Source organism: Dreissena polymorpha, chromosome 3 (assembly GCF_020536995.1).
Source record: "Dreissena polymorpha isolate Duluth1 chromosome 3, UMN_Dpol_1.0, whole genome shotgun sequence".
Classification (NCBI taxonomy): domain Eukaryota; kingdom Metazoa; phylum Mollusca; class Bivalvia; order Myida; family Dreissenidae; genus Dreissena; species Dreissena polymorpha.
In genome coordinates, this window is record NC_068357.1 from 20,229,497 (window position 1) to 20,255,699 (window position 26,203).

General features: G+C 35.9%; 1 protein-coding gene across 1 annotated transcript in view; it reads right to left on the reverse strand.

Moving 5' to 3' along the window:
- Positions 1-7,700: 7,700 nt before the first annotated feature.
- The window catches only part of LOC127873219 (endoplasmic reticulum membrane-associated RNA degradation protein-like), a 36,493-nt gene continuing 17,990 nt past the window's right edge, over positions 7,701-26,203 (reverse strand). The window contains exons 8-19 of the mRNA XM_052416984.1: positions 23,966-24,080; positions 19,717-19,819; positions 18,906-18,935; positions 18,187-18,255; positions 16,471-16,644; positions 15,909-15,989; positions 15,695-15,765; positions 13,898-14,005; positions 12,921-13,008; positions 12,107-12,276; positions 10,490-10,606; positions 7,701-9,243 (exon numbers count right to left, since the gene is read on the reverse strand). Coding sequence (XP_052272944.1) covers positions 9,060-9,243; positions 10,490-10,606; positions 12,107-12,276; positions 12,921-13,008; positions 13,898-14,005; positions 15,695-15,765; positions 15,909-15,989; positions 16,471-16,644; positions 18,187-18,255; positions 18,906-18,935; positions 19,717-19,819; positions 23,966-24,080 — 1,310 coding nt within the window. The 3' untranslated portion in view covers positions 7,701-9,059. The remainder of the gene's footprint in view (positions 9,244-10,489; positions 10,607-12,106; positions 12,277-12,920; positions 13,009-13,897; positions 14,006-15,694; positions 15,766-15,908; positions 15,990-16,470; positions 16,645-18,186; positions 18,256-18,905; positions 18,936-19,716; positions 19,820-23,965; positions 24,081-26,203) is intronic.

Genomic DNA, 26,203 nt, shown 5'->3' on the forward strand with positions numbered 1-26,203 from the left:
GGGTTACAGTATACTATACTAAACAATTGAGAGGTGCAATTTGAGACGTCTTGATCTTGATCTTGATATGTTACGGTGAAACATTGAAAAACATTTACTCACCGCGCGTGCGTCAAGTAGCTGTGAAACATACTAAGTTTTCGAGCCCCCTTCTAATTTGGTTTATAAACACAGAAACAGGATCATTAGTAGCTGTTTGATATTTGCGAATCAAGTCCGGAGGAAGAGAGTTCCAGTCACATATTGTGTTTGGGATGAAACTGAACTTCAGTACGTTTGTTCTTGTCGAAAATCTGTTAAAATGTTCATTATGCATGTTTTTGGTAAAACGAATAGGTCGATGGAGTTGATCCAATGGTAAATTTGCACGTGAATTTAGTCCTTTACATAGTAATATTAATCTATTTTGTTTTCTTCTTTCTTTCAAAGGTTGGAGTTCTAATTCTTTTAAAATTTTAGTCAAGGATCCTGGTTCATAGTCACGATAATTAGTAGCTAAAGAAACTTCAGCGTACAGTTTATATAGTATTGACATAAAGTCGCGCCAGTCAAAAATCATAAAAAGCGACATTTAAAGTTATGGTAGCCAGAACTAGATAATTAGAAGTGATGAATCTAGCTGAACGCTTTTGAACGCTTTAAGTTTTTCTTGTAAATAAATTTGCTGCGGATCCTAGGCCGCGCTGGCATATTCTAGCACTGGGCGGATTAAGCCTTTATATGCCTGAAGTTTTACGTCTTGAGGACACATGGATAAATTTCTTTTGAGAAGACCTAACGTTCTGTACGATTTGTTGCAGGCTTCATTTATATGTTTGCTCCAATTCAGTTCACGTGGGATATTCACTCCAAGATATTTAATATAAGATAAGAAGTCTAGACGAGTATTATTCAATGTGTAGTCAAAATTTATTTTCTTCTTTTTACGTGAAAAAGTCATCATGTTGCATTTACTGGGTTGGAATCTCATACCCCAAGAAGTGGCCCAATTACCAAGTTTATTTTTGTCCGATTGTAGATCTAAGCAGTCTTCAAAATTATTAATTTCCCTATAGCAAACACAAGCGTCGGCAAAAAGTATAATATTCGAAGTTATGTCCACAGAGATGTCATTAATATGCACCAAAAATAAGATAGGGCCTAACACAGTTTCATGCGGTAAGCCGGATTTAACAAAATTTGAGGATTCTGATCTGGCGCCATTAACTACAACGCATTGCTTACGGTTTACTAAAAATGAGTCTATCCACTGTAGAATGTTTACGGGAACTCCATATTTGTGTAATTTAGTTTTTAATAATTCATGAGGCACGGTGTCGAACGCCTTTTCGAAGTCTAGTATAAAAATGTCCTCTTGTTTGGATTTTTCTATAGATGTTGCCCAGTCATTAATGACGGTTACAAGTTGGGTTTCACAACTGTGATTCTTACGAAAAGCATGTCGATTTTTGTTCAGAATAGAGTTGCATTAAGTTGGAACAGATGATGTGCTCTTGAAGTTTGCAACATATGCAAGTCAACGACACAGGTATATAATTACTAGGTTTTGATATGTCATATTTCTTGTATAACGGACAAATATTTGCTGATTTCCAATCCTCCTGAATAGTACCAATGTTTACTGATTGTTGAAAGAGATGCGCTAAGACGCTTGATATACTAGTTGCAAGTTCTTTTAATACTTTTGGATGTATACTATCGGGACCCATGGCCTTGGTTGTATTTAAGCATTGAAGCAATTTTTCTACTCCTTTTTCAGTAATATTTATTAACTCCATTTTGTTCATATAAAGGTGTTTCATAAGGAACTGATGTATATTCGGTGTGCGTAAAGACACTGGTGAATTGTTCATTGAAAACTTTAGCTTTAATAATATCTGATTCTACAGTAGAGCAACATTTTGTTTTTAACGGGGGTATACCCTGTTTGTCGGATTTTTGACGGTTTATGTATTTCCAAAAAGGTTTACAGTCTTTTTTAATTTCACCAATTAAATTATTCACATAATTGTCATGAGCATCTTGAACTTCAGTTTTAACTTGTTTTGTTTTTAAACAATTTCTACTTATTCTTCAGTCTGATGTTTCCAGTTTTTTTTTTAATTTGCATGAGTTTTATTTCTACGTTTTACCAATGTTTTTATTTCTCGGGTAAGGTAAAGATTGTACACTTTTAGATATTTTTCTTTGAACATGAGTGTTCTGGAGTTTTCATAACCATTGACATATATGTCCTTAGCAAAGTCCGAAGTTTCCTTTCTCATTGCGTCATAATCTCCTTTAGAATATTGGAAATAAGGACGTTTTGGTCGTTTCTTGTACGGGATGTTACACTTCAACGTACCAGCGATAATATCATGATCACTAAACTTGTCTGGCGAGTAGATATTTTCAAATTGACCGGGTAGTGTTGTAATTAACAAATCCAGAATGTTTTCGTCCCTTGTGGGAATATTTACGAGTTGTTCAGCACTATGTTCGTCTAGGATATCAATAAGGGATTGGCCTTCACAGTCCGATAAGCATGATGACGTAAATTTATTAAGTTTATTTTGCCAGTTTATTTTTCTGAAGTTAAAATCACCCAATACATGTATACATGGTGTGACATTTTCTTTCACATAAGATTTAATTTTACATAACTGATCTTTAAATAAGACAAGATGATCTACTGGGGCATCCGGCTGCCTATACCAACTGCCGAAGAAGTGATCTTTCCCTTTTAAAGTTAATTTGGCCCATACTGATTCTGATTCATTTTCTACCGAGTTTAACAGAGAAAAAAAGTAAATTAGATTTGATGAGTAACATCGTACCACCACCGTTTAAATTTCTGTCATTTCTATATATGTCATATTCTTAACTGTCTGGTATAATTTCATTTGATTTAATACTATTATCCAACTTGGTTTCCTGTATTGCGACCACATCCGGATTTTCCGTTGCTAAGAAGGTTTGTAGTTCCATTTTTTTACCCCTAACACTGTTGATATTTATTGACATAATAACGAGTTTACTCCTATATTTTGAACGTTTTGCTTTTAATACTTTTATAAGTATCAGATAGAACTGTAGTGATTTAAGGTCACTTCCAACAACCTTGCTGTTGAGCTAGCTTTTCAGAGACGCGGTTAGAGTGTCTGACTACCACTCTGGAGGTCGTGGGTTCGATCCCCCATTGAAGCTCCGTATTTTTACAATAATGGCGACGAGGCAAACACGAACTGTGATTCAGAACGTGGGTGTGAGCTTTCTAATGTCTTCAAGGAGCCGCTTGTGAAGCGGTCGATACTATAATATAGCAAAAAGTGTCATATGACATGCTGTAGCAGGCATGTCTGGCCTTGAAACATTTCTAATGGCTTCAAGGAGCCGCTTGTGAAGCGGTCGACACTATAATATAGCAAAAAGTGTCATATGACATGCTGTAGCGGGCATGTCTGGCCTTGTAACATTAAGAGGGGGAGGAGTGTAGTGATTTAAGGTCACTTCCAACAGCCTTGCTGTTGAGCTAGCTTTTCAGCGACGCGGTTAGAGTGTCTGACTACCACTCTGGAGGTTGTGGGTTCGATCCCCCATTGAAGCTCTGTATTTTTACAATAGAACTTCAAATTGGTTTCTGGTTTCATAATCTGACAATACACTGGAAAAAGATGATGAAATGTTATCTGAGTCACACTTTGGGCACGACCAAGAGCACTTTGTGGCTTGCACGATCATATATTCCTCGGGCGATACTTCTGCGCACGAGGTATGTATCCAAAGCTTGCACGAGTCACATTCAATAGCTCGATCTGTTTTTGTGACGACTTGGTTTGTTTTGAGTCGTTTTGAGTCGTGGGTATAGACCACGCGTGAAATCCCGTGAAAGAACGTTCGCACATGCTGCAGTTGTTGCGTAAAAAAGTTTTGACAAAGCCACCATCGTTTTGCTGATAAAAAATGCGACTTAATACAGGTAAAATAGGTATTTACAAATAGATTTACCCTCACGCTCACACGTGTCTCAAGTGTATTTTCCGTACCCGGGGTGCATTTAAGTATACTTAAGAATACATGGGGTACATTTAAGTAGTACCCAGGGTACATTTAAGTAATATCCTGTCAATAATACCCGCAAGGAGAGTTAGACAGTATAGATAGATATATATATAGGTAGGTAGGTAGGTAGGTAGTATCCGAGCCGAAAATAACCAATCGAGCCACACTACCCACCATGGAGTAAATGCCAAAAGTGGTTTGATGTATTCCGCCAGATTCTGACAACGACAGCTTCACTATTTGGCCTGCAGGTTACAAAGACTTAACATTCTGCCACGTATTCAATGAAAAAACACTTGATATTACCAACAGCAACATATAAGATATTACCAACAGCAAAACTTCGAAGGTGAATGGGAGAAATTAGAAATTGCAAGGTCACAATGGTGTAGTGGATGGTGTCCGCCTAGCAATCGACAAGTCACGGTTTGATTCCCACTGTGCAGGGCGTTCTTTAGATTTCCCCCATAGACACCAAGTACTGGTTCCAGTACCAGGAAACGGAATCAAGAACGTTTCAAATAAGCCTTAGGCTTTCTATGCAATCTAGCTCAAATAAATAGGTTAATACTGATGGAAGAAATTGCTTCCTGAGCAAATTAAAACTGTAGAAAAAAGAGTTAATGCTGTTACAGCAAGTGCTGAAGGACTTCGGCACGTGTATCATACATTTGATGAAGAGACACTTCTTTAACACCTGTATGCTCATTTGTTGGGCAGAGTGTCGTGTGTAATTGTACCGGTCAACATGATCTGTGTGCAGAACAGACACAACAGGCGTATTGAGATTACTTTCACCGATTAGATGTTTTGTAAATTGTGTTGGTGTATATGTGTTTGCAATAAAATGTTGAAATGCATTGCATGTATTAGTTGTTTGTTTGATAGACTTGTATAAGGTAATGCTTAAGTGTGTCTGCTTATTGAATTGCGATGGAACAAAGTACTTGGTCAGACAGTTTCTGACTAAACGCTCACTTGTCACAAGGGCGATGAAAAAAACAGACGTTAAGTTTCCGAAATAAGTAGTTCTGACATACTCGCAGCATTTAATATGTTTAAATGTGTAATCAAGCAAACGCAACTGAATGCCTGTCCTGGTACAAGTTTTCTAACCATTTTAGTATCAATTTAGTGACATATCATCACAAGAATATAATACGATAAACCAGACAATTATACTCATCACATAGTCTATTGAAAAGCTGGATTGTTCATACAGGGTATATACATTTCTGTAAAATGTTAGGTTTATACAGTATTGCAGGAACCACACACACAATATTACACTTCAAGTAGCATCAAGAAGAGTTTGTGAAACATGGATGTCCCTCAACCTGCTGCCAAGTATCAGTACGTACTACATGTATTATATTGCATGCCCCTTTGATTTGTTAACCTCAAAGTTCATAGTTGCCTTCTTTTTCTCCAGAATAAACAACATCAACATTTTTTTGCTTGTGTGTCAAAGCAATATGTACATATTGTTTGGAAACGTATTTTATGTTACATGCCCCTCTTTAACTTGACCTTTCAACCTCAAAATCGATAGACCTCTTTCATCTGAAGTAGAATCAGACCCATTAGTATGAGCATTGGTCAGAAAGTAATGAGGAAATTGTGCAGAATAAATTATCATGTCACCAGCCCATGTGATCTTTCCTTAAAGGGACTGTCCAACAGATTAAAGCGTCGTTCGACGCGAATCAATATTTTGGGAAACTACGAGGATTGCTTATATAGCTAAAAAATAACTCCGCATTAGACGTGAGCATGGATGGTCGAGTGGTAATGTCGGGAGATATTTTACTCCAAGCTTCCATGACTCTAGGGGTCAGTGGTTCGAGCCCTGTGGAGGTTAACGTTTTTTCTTCTTTTTAAAAATTGTATTCTTATTTTTTACTGGAGATTTTTAGTGCAAATGTTTAAATTTATCATTATAAAACATTTAAAGCAGTTAATGACAAGCTTTAATACATGCCAAAATCTGTTGGACAACCCCTTTAAAAGCTAAAAATAGTTTTGTTTTATTTCATCCTATCGAATTATCATAGCATACTACTTGATCATATCTCAAAGCCTTCTTCAGATATCCTGTTCAACAACTTACAAGTCCCAGTGACCTTGACATTTGTGACCTGTTCAACTTAAAATCGATAGGCTTCTTTCTTTTATCCAAAGTAACCATAATACCAATTCACATTATCATAGGTGAAGGCTTTTTTTGAAAATAACATGCAGATATAAAATAAGCTAAATTTTGTATTACAAAACCCCATGACCTTAAACTGTTGACCTTAAAATTGCTAGATATCTTTCTTTCATCCTATGTAATCATGAGCATAAAACATGTCTTGGCCCCTAAGTCTTAAGTCACAGGTACCATTCTAGTTCAAACTCAAATGTAAGCTACCCGTATTCAACTTAATCACTCTGCTGAGATCATAACGTTGACCAGCATGAATTATTTTAAAAACATTAATAACACAGAAGTGATAAGCAGGAATTAGAAACAATGTCCCATTCAAGAACAAGGCCACTAGATCAAGGTTATGATAACAATTCAAGATACAGGGTCAACAAAAAGATATCAACCCTTAACACTTTGACAGCAACATAACCTTTCACAGCATAGTTGAATTTAAAAAACTTGGCAAGAACTGCTCAATATAATGTCAAACACAGGAAGATGGTCCCTGGATCAGTCACAGTTCAAGGATAAAGGTCAACACTTTGTGTCACTTGCAAATACCAGGAGACTGTTTCAATAAATTCTTGTGACTTAGCAAAAAATGTCAAAATGCAAGAATCTCAAGTGGCATACTGATGATTTTTGTGGAACAGTCCACAGGTCCCTGGGTTCAATAACAATTAAGGTCCATGTGTTCAAGATCAAGGTCTCAGTTCAAGGTCAATATTTAAAACCATTCAAAAGCATTATCATATTAAAATACCTTGGGAGAAGTAACACACATGTTAAGATTGCGTGGCACACACACAAATCAGGTTCCCTTGTAGATGAAAAAATGTCATAATTCAATGTCAAAGGTCACACAATTAGAAATTAATTGAGACTTTGGCAAAGCTTTGCATAAAAATGACCTTTGTGGCAATGCAACTCTTGTTGTCAAGCTGCATATATGATGTATCAATAGATAGTGTTTACAATTCTTTAAGTTTGTTTAATGAAAAAAGATCTATGTTTTGCAGACATCAGACTACCTTTTCACAAACATAAAGTGGACATGGGAAACAGAGCATGGACTTACCTGCCTACAATTTCAGTACTAAAATAATTTAGAATTTGTTCATCTGTCATTTTGTTATCAGTTAAGAATGAAAAACAGCTAATACTGGTAAAGGAAAAATATTTCTAAAGTTTTACTTCAACAGTAAACATGCGTTTATTTTTACTTAGTATGTATAGACACTATCGTTAAGTGAAAATATGATTGATAGAAAAAGCAACTAAAAAGCACTGCTTTTCCAGAAACACTCTAATGATCCCTGTTTATTTGTGTCACATGAACTGTTGTAACTTTGAAATCTTTATATCTTCATCTTTTATTTATGTTTGATCAGATTCACATAACTATAGTGTACTGCATTTATTAGAAGTAACAATGGCATCTGAAGAATACATAACAGTATTAAACATCAATTGTAGTGTTCCTTTAATAGTCTAATAAAACAAAAAATTTATAACAAAGATAATTAGTAAATTAGATGTAAAATACCATTGTGAAGGCTTCAAAAACAAGTTGTAACATTTTTAAATATAAGGACGAATTTTTCTTTGTAAAGTTTGGGTGTGCACTGTCAAAATAAAGCTCATTGTATAAATAAGCTTTACTGAGTATGTCAACACGGCACGGTTTAAGATGTCCCTTGAACACTTTTGCTTTTTGTATTGTTCGTCATTTTCTTTTGTAAATCAAATAAAGACAGAAGAAAGAAAATAATGAGATAAATAGAAATAATAAATATTACATGTAACATGTTAGTGTTAAATGAAGATAATTTAATTTGCTCTGAAACCAAATGTGAAACACTTGCCATGACTTGTTGTTCAGTTTTTTTTAGCCTTGCTAAATAAACTAATCTGCTTTAAACACTAATCCCATTCTCTTAATATTCAATTCTGAGTATGAGCCTTGTTCTGGGAAAATGGGGCTTAATGCATGTGGGCAGTCATGACCCATATTAGCCTGTTCAGTTCACACATGTAATGCATGTGGGCAGTCATGACCCATATTAGCCTGTTCAGTTCACACATGTAATGCATGTGGGCAGTCATGACCCATATTAGCCTGTTCAGTTCACACATGTAATGCATGTGGGCAGTCATGACCCATATTAGCCTGTTCAGTTTAATGCATGTGGGCAGTCATGACCCATATTAGCCTGTTCAGTTCACACATGTAATGCATGTGGGCAGTCATGACCCATATTAGCCTGTTCAGTTCACACATGTAATGCATGTGGGCAGTCATGACCCATATTAGCCTGTTCAGTTTAATGCATGTGGGCAGTCATGACCCATATTAGCCTGTTCAGTTCACACATGTAAAGAAGGGACAACATTTTCTGCATTAATTAGATTCTAATTTAGAAGATTCCTTTAAACCAAAAATTCCATAAAAGGGGAAAGAATCGTACTTCACAAGCAAATCCCGGACGACACTTTACACACACACATTTAGCCATGTTTCCAGCAGAACAGGATTCACTCCTATTTTAAACACTAATCTAGAAATCTCTATATATTTAACTCTAAACATTTAATCAAGATTATACAGCCACTGTTCACAACTGTGCATTGCTGATCTGTGCACAACTGTGCGTTGCTGTATTGTTCACAACTGTTCATTGCTGTTCTGTTAAAAACTGTGATTTTTTTGTTCTGTTAGCAACTGTGCATTGCTGTTCTGTTCACAACTGTACATTGCTTTTCTCTTCACAACTGTGAATTGCTGTTGTTTTCTCGCCAATACTATCACACTGAGTAAATATAAAGTCTACAAGTACCATGATAATTTGTTGGCTACATCATCACACAGACACAATACTATTGGTTGAATATTTGCCTTCAGGAAGTCAATGATCTGAGTAATGAGATCTGCCCCTTCTACCCACTTGTTTCTGTCTGGACTGGAGTAAACACGCAAATTTTCACAAAACTGTAAGACAGTTTTCCAAAACCTGCAAATATAAGATAACAAATATACATATATCTAGTAAAAACTTAAAAATTTAATATAATTAATAGCCACCAGTAGAGGTCAGTGTTATTTAACAGCAGGAATTCTTGTCTTTTAGCACACCTGAGCACAAAACATGGCATACTATTGGAAGAAGGAACCTCTGCAGGTTGTTATAGTATGAGCCTTGTTCTCGGACAACTGGGCCTAAATTAATGCTTTTGTGAAAAGGGTCATCTCAGATAAGCCTGTGCAATCCACATAAGCTAATGAGGGACAAAACTTTCAGCTTTTATGGTGATTTTCATTTTGAAGGAAGTATTTTCTTAGCAAAAATCCAGTTAAGGCAGAAAGTGTCGTCCCTGATTAGCTTGTGAAGACTGCACATGCTTATCTTTGAGGACACTTTTCTCACATACATTTAGTCCAGTTTTCCCTGAACAAGGCTCACATGGTGCCACTTTCATCTCTGGACAGTACTCGGGCAATTAATTTGAGTCATAATGGCCTTGTTTTTTTTGCCATTTTAGTCTTATACAAGTAATTACATATAAGTAATATAATATTTAAGACATTTAACTTCATAAATTGTGCTATTAAGACAATCGTTTCCAACAGATCCACTGCATGTAATCAAATGAAGCAAAACAGTCATGATATTGTTTCTCAACAGTATACTACCATTTTCATAAAGCAGTTTAAAAGTATTGAATCTTTAAACAACAAAAGCTATACCATAGGCTTGTATAATAGCTAGATGAATTACCAGCCTCTGCATAAATCACAAGCACATATCTTTCTACATCTTTCTACAATAGGTCAAGTAATTTTGCATTTTCAACTAGCCCTTTCATCAATTTTCATGTAAACTTTGGTCCTTTCAACAGAAACCTGTATTCATGATTATTTTTACTCGATTTCAGGCAGTTTTACTTGTCTGAAGGATTTTTTATGACACTGCATTACATAAGTAAAATTATAGAGCCTCATTCTGGGAAAACTGGGCTTAATGCATGTGTGAAAAGTGTCGTCCCTGATTAGCCTGTACACTCCGCAAAGGCTAATCAAGGATGACACTTTCCACCTAAACTAGATTTTCACTAAGACAAGTCAACCTTTAAACAAAACATACCATAAAAGCAGAAAGTGTCTTCTCTGATAGAAAGTGCGGATTACATAGGCTGATCTGGGATGACTCTTTTAGCACATCCATTAAGCCCAACAAGGCTACATAACAACAATGGTACCTTAAGAAATGCTTCTTTTCTTTCACTGCAGGCTCTGTATGGAGACTGTCCAATGTGTCCAGCTGCCATAGGCAAAGGTATGAGCAGGTGGCGGCACACACACAGAATGTTGGGCACCTGAACAATAAAATACCATGTAAAATAAACTGGCAAAGCTGTTGATTGATATACAAAAACAGTTTTAACATATGCTTCACATTCTGGGAAACCTGTGCTTAATGCATATACCTGAAGTGTTGTTCTGGAGTAGCCAATGCAATCTGCACAGGCTTAACAGGGACAACACTTTCTGCTTTTGATGATTTTCTTTTGAAAGGTAGTCTCTTCTATACGAAAATCCAGTCTTAGCAGAAAGTGTCGTCCCTGAGTAGCATGTGTGAACTGCACAGGCTAATCTGGGATGACACTTCACACACATGCATTAAGCCAAGTTTCCCCAGATTGGGACTTGTATCTAGAAACAATTATTTATATATGATCTAATTATGACATTGAACTTTTCCCTCTAAGCATTTTCCAAGCTAGATAATAGGTATCTGTGAATAAAGTTTCGTTACAATTTATTCTCATGTTATTGAGTAGAAATTCCAGTTTGACACCAAGTCCTGTTGAACGCATATCGATGTCTAACTTTTATTCTATAATTAATAATCCATGCCTGCATATTACAAATCCAAGAAAGTCTCGATCAGTTCCCATGATGCTTTTAAGTATAATAGTCTATTAAAGTCACATCTTGAAGATAAACAAGAGATGTGTTTGTGAAACACTATGCCACCCCATAGGGGGGGGGGGGGGGCATAAACAGAAATATTCCTTGATATTTTGCTTCTAGAGAATGTGAAGAATCTCATCCTTAACCTACATAAAACATAAACTGTTCACCCCTATAAGGAATGTGCACCTCTATAAGGACTGTTCATCCCCAATATGGACTTTTCACCTAAAGGAAAGATTGTTAAAGTCATTTTGCTATTGCTTAGTTTATATAGACCATATGACACCTTGAGTTATGGTCAGTTTTACCTCTGTGGCATAATCAAGATTAAATACTACTTAAATTGAAACCTATGGACCCTTCAGTCCAACTGTTCCCATAAATCATGTAAAGTAGTTGTGGCTGTGAAACAGAAGCTTTGAAACAGAGGGTCCCCTGAAGATTATCCCTGTGAAGTTTCATGAAAACCTTCCCAAAATGTTTAAAAGGAAAAGTTGTTGGAAGAAAAGTTGTCATGGAACATACACAGGTACATAGATGTACTGATGTCAGCCTCAGGCAATAGGTGTTGACAACAGCTTCACAGGCTTAATGCATGTTCATAAATGTTGTCCAACATTAATCTGTGCAGTTGGCATAAGCTTATCAGGAACTACTTTTTCCATTTTACGGAATATTTTGTTTTAAAAAAGTCTCTTCTAAATAAAAATCCAATCTAATCAGAAAGTATCCTCCCTTAACAAGCCTGTGCGGACTCCATAGGCTAATCAGAGATGACACTTTCCACTTTCATAGAATTTCTTGCTCAGGCAAGCTAAAGAAAAACTTCTTGAATATAAATAAATTATAGCATCAAATACTAAACAGAAAATTGTTTAAGTTTGTAAAACACTAATCACCATATTAGGAATTTTCTGTAGTTTTCTCTCTGCCGAGACCGTAGTAGCTTAGCCTGCATCTGCTGCTGTCGGGAACAGACAAAAGCCTGCACGTTTTGAACGACCACTAAACACTCTTCCACCACATGGTCCAGATGGGATAACACTTCACTTTCCATGTTGGCGTGTTCCTAATAAGACAATTTTTTTTCAGTTTATACCTATTAATTTTAGCTCAATTTATTGAAAGCCGAAAGCTTATTGAAATGTGCTAAAGTCTGTTATCTGGGAAGAACCAGTACTAATAAGACAATACAAACTGTGGATGAACTGCTTAGAGTCACAAAAATACTTTTGTTATTACTACATTTGACAAACAGATTTGTCATACATCAACAGTGTTATGATTTAAGTTTCTAGAGTCTTAAGGATCAAATATGTTTCCACTAAAAATTTAATAAAGATAATACTTTCTTTATTATGTACTCATTTTACAACAAGAGAGCCAACATGTCACAGAACTTATCACGAAGGCCATAATTCAGAAGTGCTTCAGGCAATCCAACTGGTTATTGTCCTTGGTTGAGATTTTATGCCCTTTAACATTATCACCATTTTTATGATGATATGATTTAAACTGTTTAAGTGAATGCTCTACTAGTTGCTGCCCGCCACCAAAGAATTTCCAAAATAAGTCTTGTTTTTTAAAAAGAGCACAAACAAAAAAATCTTAGGAAAATCTCAATGTACAAATAATAATAATATTATCTTTTTTTTGTATGTCTATTAAAGTTCATATCAATAATGTTATTACTAATTTTTCAAGGTATTTTACCTTGCATTCTCTGAACAGTGTTTTGGTCTTCAAACAGAAGTCTGTTTCCAAAATGTGACAGCATTTGCCAAATGTGTTAAAATCAAAGCTGCAATGGTAACAAAATGATTTTAACTAGGTTTGCACAGAACACAATGTTCTTATGATTGCACATGGTAAACTTTGTAATGATTTAAAAGTCACACACAACTTTAACATACATCAATTATATTTTAATTAAATTTTTATTATCCAATTATTGCCAGCATGTAGAGGACACATTAACAATGATTGAAATATTTAACTCTTTCAGTGCGGGAAGCGAATTTTGAAGGCCTTTGCAAACAGTTTGGATCCAGATGAGACGCCACAGAACATGGTGTCTCATCTGGATCCAAACTGTTTGCTATTCTGATAGTATTCTTTGAAAAAAAAATCGAAGAAAATGCTAATTTTAGAAATTCAGCAGACGACATTTTAGCAGATGACAAATTTCCCAGCATGCAAAGGGTTAATACAAGAATGCATCTGGATTGTGTTTATCATTTTAAGAGGATGAATGGACATGAGCTGTGCTCTGGGAAAACAGGACTTAATGCAAGTGATTTTCTTATGCAGTCAACACAGGATAGTGGGTGACTAAACTTTCTGCTTTAACTGGACTTGTGCTAAGATTATCCAGTAAAAACTGTACAGGCTAATCTAGGACGACTATATCCAGTAAAAACTGTACAGGCTAATCTAGGACGACTATATCCAGTAAAAACTGTACAGGCTAATCTAGGACGACTATATCCAGTAAAAACTGTACAGGCTTATCTAGGACGACTATATCCAGTAAAAACTGTACAGGCTAATCTAGGACGACTATTTTCACACATGCAATGGGCACCATTTTCTCAGAGCGCGGCTTATTTAAAGCCTTTAGGAATAACTGGGAAGGAGTTAAAACTTTTGTTGCCCAGATCTGTTTATAAAGATATATTTGGTATACACACCAGTTTGCTAATTTGTGATCAGGCCAATGCCTCTCCACTAAAAGAACCAGGTCTTTGCAGCGCTGAATCAAACTACTGGCTTCCTCTGCAATGTTCAGGGCTCCATTTCTAAAGAACAAAACAACTTCCTTAAAAAAAATCTAAACATTAATTTATTATGTCAGTAATTAGAAATGTATCTGATTCCTACAACTAGGATTTGTATAAAAGTTACTTTTTTGTTCAGTAACAAACACATTTGTTAAATTGATAAACCCCGCAAAAGAAATATTGTTTATGGTTGGGTGCAAATTCCTAAATATATTCTTTTGCAACACAATTATCCTCATTGATGTCTATACACTCATAAGCTTCAGGTTGAAACCTTATATTGTATCTGATATATAGCCCTGAAAAGTTGCATCATATGAGAATAACAAAGGGCAATAACTCTTATTTAAGAGAGGGTAGGGTTATGGTTCTTAAGCATGGCACTTCTCACTGATATAAATACACCCATGAAGTTTCATGTCGAAATCGTGTATGGTACCTGAGATGCAGCCCTGAAAAGTTACATCATCCAAAAAAAGAAATGTGTACATATAGCACAGATGCCTCCTTATTCCATTTTTTTCTCAAAAATCCACATAAGCATTGAAAAACTCATCCTTGATCTGAAAGTAATGTAGGTAGACTCACACACCAAAAATCACATAAATATCTGGAAGCGTTTGGCAAAAAAATTATGGAATAAGATTTATTATTGAGAAAACTGTTCTGTCCAAGGCCTGTTACTTCATTTAAAATCAATGGACTGGAACAAAAATTAAACTTGATATGTAGGTCATGTAGGTAGACTCATATACCGAAAACAAAGTCAGTATCTGAAAGTGTTTATGAAAAAAATTCGAAAAACTATTATTGCAGAAAAAAAAAGGAAAGTCTAAGGCCCATAACATCAACAAAAATTAATCGATGGTACAAAATTCAAACTTGATCTGTAACTCCTCCATGTAGACTCATATAACCAAAATCAGGTAAATATCTCAAAGCATTAAGGAAAAACTCCGGAAACGGAATGCCCGACAGACAGACAGACAGACAGACAGACAGTCCAACTACTACATGCCACCCTACCGGGGCACAAAAATCAGCTAAATATCTAAAAGTGTTTCGTAAAAAAAAACAACTACTGAAAACAGTTATTATAGAAAAAATGTCTAAGCCCAAGGTTCATAACTTTGCAAAAAATCAATGAATTGGAATGAAACTTAGAATTAATCTGTATGTCTTGTAGATAGACTAGCACATCAAATATCAGCTAAATATCTTAGTGTTTCATTAAAAAAACTCCTGAAAACAGTTATTACAGCGAGGCCAATAACTTCGCCAAAAATTAATGGACTGGAACAAAACTCACACTTAATCTGTATATCATGTAGGTAAACTCACACACCAAATATCAGGTCAATATCTGAAAGCATTTAGGACATAAACAAAGAAAATGAAATTCCGGACCAGGGGCATATAACTCTTATTTAAGAAAGTGTAGGGTTATGGTTCTTGTGCACCCCAAGTATCGTAGTTTCAGAGATATAGCCCTGAAAAGTTTTTGACAGACGACCGGCCAGACAACACTAATTCTATATCCTTCCACCTTTGAGGATTAAGGATTCATGCTTCTTTTTTAAGCTTAAATTTCTATAAAAAGCAACTTCCTTTGTTAATTCCATGCATATTATATTTGAGAGTCATAAATTTACAAAATGACAAAGCGAATAATTTTTAAAGAAAGCTTTTTTTGTTTTACAGACAAACCTTTCTGTTAGGTCAGGATTAGTTGTGACGGCCCTTTCTGTATCCGACAAACTCTTGAAAACGTCACAAATCTGCCAAACATTACAACAAACTTCCATAACCATTTCAAAGCATTTGGCACGCTATTTAACCTGATCTTAATAAAAAATCTACATAAATTATTAATTATTTAATGGTTGATAAATTATAAATATGTAAGCTTAATGTCACTTACCTGGCATTCAATTATACTGATCCTATGAAACTGAACTTTATAAGACTGAACATCAGACCACAGTTGGCAGAGTTTGCCGTCCTGTAACGAACACAAAGTAAATAACGATAAACAACATACAGTATGCATGCTTCAATAAATAAGAGATGAAATCCTAGTGTTACAACTGTGGTAATGTATTTTTATTCTTCAAGTGGAAATTTAGTTGAAGTCATTTATTTATCTGTCAAAAATAAGTTTAAAAAAAAATGTAACAACTCAACATTTCAATTATTGTTATAATCTGACATAAATATTTGTCTTTACAAAAGTATTAATGTGCATCTTATTGCAGTATTCAGGTAGTTTCTAATAACTTAATAATTGGCATCAGGGTAAACAATGGCATCAGGGTAAACAATGGACCAAAAACATGTTAGTGCATGATGCTCTAATTGGAAAACAAAGTCATTCTAGAAACTTTCATTAACCAGATATTGAATGACTGAATACTTAACGTCGCTCAAAATATTATTTGTTCAAAGAGTCCCAGTGAGGTATGAGAAACATCAAAATCACTAACTGGTACTACACTCTTTGCAGATTGTTTATGAAACATGGCTGAGATAACAAAACAGATGGTGGCGATGTTATCGACAAGTTCCCCTGGAAACTCTTGCCATGATGCTTCGCCATGACTGAGATGGTCTCGCACCCGCGGCCCTTTGGCGTACGACACATGGTCTAGAATCATCTCCTGATTATCAAAACCAATCATGTATAAATACCAAGAGATGTTTCACAAAACAACTGACAATGCCAGAACAATGTTAAGATTGCATTGTAAATCTTATATTTTTGAAAAAAGCTATATAGTATAAAATCTGTATTGTAATGCATGCAGCAAATATTTGTTTTGTTTTTCCAGTCACATAACAAATCATATAAACCTAGCTCTGGGAAAATGCGCTAAAGCATGTTCATATAGTGTTGTCCCAGATAAGCCTGTGTAATCCACTCAGGCTAATCTGGGATGACAGTTTATGCCTAGACATGATTATTGCTAAGAAGAGAAATCATTGAAATGAAACATTCCATAAAAGCGTTAAGTGTTGTCCCTGATTAGTCTGTGCGGATTACTCAGGCTCATATGGGACGACACTTTATGCACATTCATTAAGCCCAGTTTCCCGCAGAAAGAGGCTTATATGATCTCTCAGTCTTGGAAAAGTGATGAACAACTTTATGTGGATGTTTGAGGCAAGTTATACTTTTAATGGACTATCAAATGATTTTGTTATTATTAAAAACAACGCTCTTATAAAACTAACTAGAAATGGCGTAGCCGCGGCCGACGCGTATCCCCATGCCGCATGTTTGACCCAGGGGTCAAGTCAAAATTCCAAACAGTGCACTGTCGCACATATGCTCATAGCTACCATGTGTTTAAGTTTCAAGGTTCTAGTGCTAATAGTGTAGGAGGAGATAGTAGCCAGGACGAACGGACGAAAAGGCAATTTTGGATGGGTGTGGCCTATGTGGGCTGGGCGCTGGGGTGGTTAATGTGGACATGGATGGTCGAGATAGACCGTGTTGTCATAAGAGATAAATTTGAAGTCAATTGGTGAATAAATGTAGAAGTTATGTTATGTTTTGGGTGGGCGTGGTCTAAGAGGGCAGGGCGCCCCAGGGTTGGTAATGGGGCCATTCATAGTTGAGATTGACCGTATTGTCATAAGAGATGTTCAATATAAATTTGAATAAAATCGGTGTAGAAATGAAGTTAATGTATAATAACGTAAAAAATGAGTGAAAAACTCTGACCCAGCCCCACCCCAAACCCCATAACTTTTGACCCAGGGGTCAGATCAAAATTCCAAATAGTGCACTGTTGCACATATGCTCACAGCTACTATGTGTGTAAGTTTGACGGTTCTAGTGTTAATAGTGTAGAAGAGATAGAGGCCAACACGGACGGCAAGCATGTTGCTAGTAAAATGATTGAAAATCTCTGACCCAGCCCCATTCCAACGCCCATTACTTTTGACCCAGGGGTCAGATCAAAATTCCAAATAGTGCACTGTTGCACATATGCCCATAGCTACCATGTGTGTAAGTTTCAAGGTTCTAGTGCTAATAGTGTAGGAGGAGATAGTGGCCAGGACAGACTGTGGAGATATCCACATAATCCCAATGCTTTTAAAAGCGTGGGGATAATAAACCAGTTTTCTATTTTCGCTGGTTTTCAAACAACATAATAAAGAACGAAATGAAAGAAGCTGAACATGAACTAACTTACTAAAAATTGGTGCCCTAACACTCTCTCTATCTTGTTGGCAGACTTGTTGGGTAAGTAAGGATTCAGAATCTACAGTAGAAGAAATGAGCCTCACTCTGGGAAAACAGGGCTTAAATCTTGTGCACAAAGTGTTGTCCCAGATCAGCCTGTGCAGTCAGCACACAGGCTAATCAGAGACGAAACTTTCCGCTTAGCCTTTTATGATATTTCTTTGTTGGAAGGAAGTCTCTTCAAAGTAAAAATCCAGTTAAGACAGAAAGTCTTGTCCCTGAATAGCTTGAGCGAAATGCAAAGGCTAATCTGGGACGTCACTTAACAAACAGTCATTAAGCCCCATTTTCCAAGAGCATGAATAAAATGCAGTACAAACTTGACATAGGCAAAGTCGATTCTTACATTTTGTGTGCTGTTTGTATTTGTAATTATTACTAAAAGGAACAATGCAGTGCAAATACAACAAAGCAGTAATGCTCATGCTCTACAAATAATACACCTGAAGGGAACAAAAAGTGTTGTAATGATCATTAATGAATTTTATACACCGAGATCTTATACAAACATACAGTCATTGTAAATTCTGAGCAGGGTGTAAACATTAAGTTTCCTAGTAGTCGAGCTATTTTGTTACAAATTCACTATCTTTAAAATGTGAATAAACATATTTTTATCATTTAGCAAAAAAAGTACAAAGTGCAGACACACTTAACAGAAAATTATACCTCATCCAGTGTTGTATATAGTGCAGTTGCCTGAAAAGAATTAAGGCTTTTCTAACACTTTTCAACATGAGTTTAAATGTTTCATTGTACCAAGAAAAGATAGTACTGTTCTCATCAATAAATAAAGTTCTTTAAAAAATAAATGATTCAGCAACAAAAATACAGCGGTACCAGACAAATAAAGTACAAGACAAATAAAGTACCAGACAAATAAAGTACCAGACAAATAAAGTACCAGACAAATAAAGTACAAGACAAATAAAGTACCAGACAAATAAAGTACCAGACAAATAAAGTACAAGACAAATAAAGTACCAGACAAATAAAGTACCAGACAAATAAAGTACAAGACAAATAAAGTACCAGACAAATAAAGTACCAGACAAATAAAGTACCAGACAAATAAAGTACCAGACAAATAAAGTACAAGACAAATAAAGTACCAGGGTATTCTCTGCGTATGCAAATGCTTTAAATGTCAATTTGATAACCAAAATATTACGAAAAAAATACACAATAATTTTTAATATTTGCAAATATTATTTTACAAACTCTTTGATAATATCTGATTACATGCAAAATAATGATATTGTGCTGTAGCATATTTCTTTTTTCCAGAAATAATCATTACGTCTTAACCTAATGATCATCTGCCATTGCAACTACTGGGTACATAAACCTTCAGTCTGCACAGGCTAATCAAGGATGGAAGAGTAGTCCCTTATAAGCCTGTGAAAACTGCAGAGGCTCATCTGGGACTACACTTTACGCACATGACTTAAGCCCAGTTTTCCCAGAACGTGGATAATACCTCTGCAGTAAGCAGCCGAGACTGACAGTCATTTACACTTGTGTAAACTGCCCTCAAACCTTGCTCCAGGTAATACAGCAACAATGCACAGCATTCACTATGCCTGGAACAATATGACAGTATTTATCAATCACAACCTTGCTCCAGGTAATACAGCAACAATGCACAGCATTCACTATGCCTGGAACAATATGACAGTATTTATCAATCACAACCTTGCTCCAGGTAATACAGCAACAATGCACAGCTTTCACTATGCCTGGAACAATATGACAGTATTTATCAATCACAACCTTGCTCCAGGTAATACAGCAACAATGCACAGCATTCACTATGCCTGGAACAATATCAGCAACAATGCACAGCTTTCACTATGCCTGGAACAATATGACAGTATTTATCAATCACAACCTTGCTCCAGGTAATTCAGCAACAATGCACAGCTTTCACTATGCCTGGAACAATATGACAATATTTATCAATCACAACCTTGCTCCAGGTAATACAGCAACAATGCACAGCTTTCACTATGCCTGGAACAATATGACAGTATTAATCAATCACAACATTGCTCCAGGTAATACAGCAACAATGCACAGCATTCACTATGCCTGGAACAATATGACAGTATTAATCAATCACAACCTTGCTCCAGGTAATACAGCAACAATGCACAGCTTTCACTATGCCTGGAACAATATGACAGTATTTATCAATCACAACCTTGCTTCAGGTAATACAGCAACAATGCACAGCATTCACTATGCCTGGAACAATATGACAGTATTTATCAATCACAACCTTGCTCCAGGTAATACAGCAACAATGCACAGCATTCACTATGCCTGGAACAATATGACAGTATTTATCAATCACAACCTTGCTCCAGGTAATACAGCAACAATGCACAGCTTTCACTATGCCTGGAACAATATGACAGTATTTATCAATCACAACCTTGCTCCAGGTAATACAGCAACAATGCACAGCATTCACTATGCCTGGAACAATATCAGCAACAATGCACAGCTTTCACTATGCCTGGAAATATATGACAGTATTTATCAATCACAACCTTGCTCCAGGTAATACAGCAACAATGCACAGCTTTCACTATGCCTGGAACAATATGACAATATTTATCAATCACAACCTTGCTCCAGGTAATACAGCAACAATGCACAGCTTTCACTATGCCTGGAACAATATGACAGTATTAATTAGGGATGTCAACGAATATCCGAATATTCGGTCCCGGACCGAATATTCGGATACTATTTTCCGAATCGAATATTCGGAAGAAAAAAATCAAATAACATCGAGTAATTTCAAAGACTTTATATTCGTGAAATTTGCTTCAAACATTGTAAAAAAGTTGTTCCTCGTGTCATAATGTTTAGTCCGGATAATTCGTCGCTATGGTGATGACAGTATACCGGTCATAAATCCCGCTAATTGCCTAACAAAGACAGTCACTTGTGTCAAAATTATGATAGGTTCAAATCGCATCGGCAATCAAAACACCGACCTGCACTTGATCCAATGACTCGAATTACATTTAAAATTATCAAAGATTAAATGAGTAAAGGAAAAGCCGACTTGGTGTAAAAAAACAAATTAGACCGTATGGCAATTTAAACACCGACCCGTCTTGATCTAATAACTCGAATTACATTTAACATGATCAACGATTAAATAAGTAACGGAAGTGCCGACTTGGTGTGAAAAACAAAAAAGATCGTATGGTTATAATCACGTTGTCCAATCAAAAAAGCTTTTAGAAAATAATTTACTCAACCTCTAATGAGTATTTGCGTATCGTATGGTCCAAACTTTAATTAATTACTCAATATTCAATCAGGTATTATATTTAAAGAAATGATTTTGGTATTTCGCCCTCATTTAATTGAAAATATTATCATTGCTACACGCATAAAGTAAATCTCTGTCCAATCAAAATGCCACCTACACCTTCCGCTGCTTGGAAGTATTTCACGAGATCATCCGAATAGAAGTCGGCAACGTGTAACTTGTGTGGAGTTAATCTACGTACATCCAGGCCGGTACGACGTCCAATCTTCTCAATCATATTTGTAACAAACATCCATCTTCTGCATCTTCGAATGATGCTGGGGACTCTAAGAAACAGTCGTCAATGTCATCGTTTTTGAGTACTCCTAAGAAAGTGTGTTTCCGAAAGTGAACGGCTTACATGTGCTATTGCGGAGAAATAGACTCTCCAGTGATCTGGTCGACGCAATCGTGTTTTTAAATAAGAACAATGTTCATGTGCCCAGTGACGCCGATCCGAGTGACATTTAAATGTGGCAACGATGTTTTATTTGCATGTGTTCGCTATGTAAATAATACGTTTAAGTTAAGTTTAAATTATTTATAGATCTAACTGTTTTGTCATGTAATTATTTTGTCGTCATGTAAATATTATGTTTCTCGTTCTATTGTTGATGTACAATATTAAAGCACGTGTTCGCTATGTAAATACTACGTTTAAGTTCAGCTTAAATTATTTATAGATCTAACTGTTTTGTTATGTAATTGTTTTGTCGTCATGTAAATATTATGTTTCTCGTTCTATTGTTGATGTACAATATTAAAAGTTTAAAAACAGTTTTCGTCATTCAATTTTAACAATTTGCGACGGCAATGCTGTGTCAATATTTAGTCACTTCCGGGGAACTTCCGGTAAAAACGAAAGTAGAATTCATGGAGTAATGGTACGGTAAACAAAGTTGATTTTTTTCTAACAGATGTTGACCGAATATCCGAATATTCGTTCGGAAGGATGACCGAATATCCGAATACCAATATCGGTATTCGTTGCCATCCCTAGTATTAATCAATCACAACATTGCTCCAGGTAATACAGCAACAATGCACAGCATTCACTATGCCTGGAACAATATGACAGTATTTATCAATCACAACCTTGCTCCAGGTAATACAGCAACAATGCACAGCTTTCACTATGCCTGGAACAATATGACAGTATTTATCAATCACAACCTTGCTTCAGGTAATACAGCAACAATGCACAGCATTCACTATGCCTGGAACAATATGACAGTATTTATCAATCACAACCTTGCTCCAGGTTATACAGCAACAATGCACAGCTTTCACTATGCCTGGAACAATATGGCAGTATTTATCAATCACAACCTTGCTCCAGGTAATACAGCAACAATGCACAGCTTTCACTATGCCTGGAACAATATGACAGTTTTTATCAATCACAACCTTGCTCCAGGTAATACAGCAACAATGCACAGCTTTCACTATGCCTGGAACAATATGACAGTATTTATCAATCACAACCTTGCTCCAGGTAATACAGCAACAATGCACAGCATTCACTATGCCTGGAACATTATGACAGTATTTATCAATCACAACCTTGCTCCAGGTAATACAGCAACAATGCACAGCATTCACTATGCCTGCAACAATATGACAGCATTCATCTGTCACAAAACATGAAAATGACAATAAAATCAAGACTCACTTTTGGCAGTTAGTCATTTAATTTATTTAAAAAGTTGATTGTTGAATATATAAAAAGAGTCAAAATATTCATTTTAAAACAGTTTCTCAGAAAAGTGCCATTTTAATAATGATACACTGTTAATAGAAGAATCAGTGTCATCAGTTTCAAAATAGACCCCTTCTGGGAAAAGTGGTATTAATGCATGTGTGTAAAGAGTCATCCCAGGTTAGCCTGTACAGCCCACACAGGGACAACGGTTGCACCCTGAATTTACGTTATGAAAATACCTCCTTTAAAAAAAAAAAAATGAAAGCAAACAGTGACGTCTGTAAGCCTGTTTGTCCCAGAACGAGAATCCAATCTTTTAAGTGCCACTATTCCACCGACTTTGATTCTCTCTGTTTTTCATCAGTGTCAGAGACAATCGCTAAAATTTGAAACAGATACAGAATAAACAATATGTGTGTGTGAAACACTATGTCCCCCCATATATTTGACCTTTGACATTGAAGGATGACCTTGACCTTTCACCACTCAAAATGTTCAGCTCCATGAGATACACATGCATGCCAAATATCAAGTTGCTATCTTCAATATTGCAAAAGTTATTGCAAATGTTAAAGTTTGACGCAAACAACTAAACCAACAAACAAACAAACAAACAAACAGATAAGGCAAAAACATATAGACTGGGGGACATAAAAAGAAAAATACAGTGATTTTGAAAACAAAATTGTGCATTACCTTTGTTTCCCAAACAGTTTTTGTACTTTATTCCAAAACAGATGTGTGTCCCAAGATACAAGTCTTGTATCCCATATTTGACAGATTTCATCTCCATCTTGTAGAACCTTCAGTTCTTCACAAATAAAAATGAACACCAATCCACAGATATTGTATAGCGGATTAAATCAGAGTGCTCATGTTTAACATTGGAAAAATGGCTTAATGCATGTGCGTTAAGTGTCATCCCATATTAGGCTGTGCAGTCCAAGCAGGCTAGTCAGGGACAATACATTCTGTTTTCATGACATTTGTCATTTAAAGAAGTCTCTTTCAAACCAAAATCCAGTCTTAGTGAAAAGTGTTTCCCTGATAAGCCAGTGCGGACTCCACAGTCTGATCAGGGACAACACTTTAAGCACATGCGTTAAGCCACATTTTCCAGAACGATACTCAAAGGATTTACATATATAACATGCTCAGCAAACTGAAGGTAAATATCTCAACAAAACATAATTGTCCAATTGAACTTCTTAACTGTTTACTTTATTAATGTTTTCTCTCTGCAAAGCAACAGTAATAATCAGTTATAATCAGGGATCATATTTTCCCGCAACATCAATCGGTCCGGATATAAATGGGGAAAAGTATCCGAAAATGTGTATCCGAAATCATGACAAATTACGTTAAAATATATACCATTGATTTTGCCATTCATTAAGGTGGTATAATACATGTACAAGTAAAATTCCCTTAAGCATTTTTTTTTATAAACGAAACGAGTTTTCTCAACTGGTTTTATCATTTGGTATTTCATTGTTGTTTCGTGTGCTGTTTTATCAGACTTTTTTCATCGTTGTCATTATTATTAACCTGTGTAAGTATATACCGATGTTTTAAATTGTTGTCGACTCGATAATATCTTACAAACATGAACTGAACCAAACAAATGTCTGTGCGTAGGTTGGCTACTGACAACAACAAACCAAATAATTAAGAAATAATTTGTTGTCAAATAACCCACGTCCGATAGTTTAGATGCGTAGGGATATAATCACGAGAGCGACGCATTTGAAACCACGCATCTAATTTTCCGGTCGTGAGTTATTCAACAACAAAGTATAATGTACACGAATTATTTCTATTCTAACACGGTTTTACTAAAGATTTATTCAATGTATATTATTTTTCTTGTGTACTATTTTATGTGAAGTTCCGACCATAAAAATAACTTTCGGCTGTTCTGTCGATCAGATCCGCGACTTTCATTCATAATTATACCGGATAATTACGCTGGAGGAAAATGTATCGGCATGTTTCGTTTAGTTACAGCGCGTGCATTCAGACGCGTCTTTTCGGATGCGTCTTTAATCCGCTGTTCACAAGTTTTTGATTCTTGGTCTGACGTGCAATAAACCGGCCCTGACCGGTTTAGAGACTGCAGCGAATGGTTTATCACATCTAATCGAGATAAGAATGTCATTAGGGTGTGTTAGCATGTACACTGTGTAATCGATTTCATGACATGGGATTATTAATAGCAAACAGAATCGGACCGACTGTTTGGGATTTTCAATCGGTCTTTCATGACCCCAATCGGTCTAGGACCGACAAAACCGAAAAAAAATATGATCCCTGGTTATAATCTCTATTACTTTATAAAGGGTGAGCTAACCATGTTTATAAACAATTCATATCAATGCACCAATATTATACCAGAAAACAGGAGAAAATGGCAAATAGCATGTGCACCAAGGTATGTTAGTTCAAGCTTCTATCTGTCAGTACTGAATTTTGTTATACGGAGAATCCTATAGAAATTATAAGTTGCACAAGGAGCATAACTGCAATTTTTTCCATCAGATAATAAAAATACACAACCAAAACTTCATATCACAAGTAACAAAATATGCAACTTTGAATGTTGTTTCTTGTGTGAGAATTTTTTTTTACCAGTTTGTGTCTACAGAAATATGGGTAAACGAGTATAAACCTCTACTTTGTTAAGGGGTCAATAAACCCTTAGCTGATCTGATATACATTTATGATGAGCTGCTATACATCTAAGCTGACCTGAAATACATCTATGCTGACCTGACATACATCTAAGCTGACCTAATATACATCTAAGCTGACCCTGATATACATCTAAGCTAATGTGATTGACATATAAGCTGACCTGACATACATCTAAGCTGACCTGATATACATCTCGGCTGACCTAATATACATCTAAGCTGACCTAATATACATCTAAGC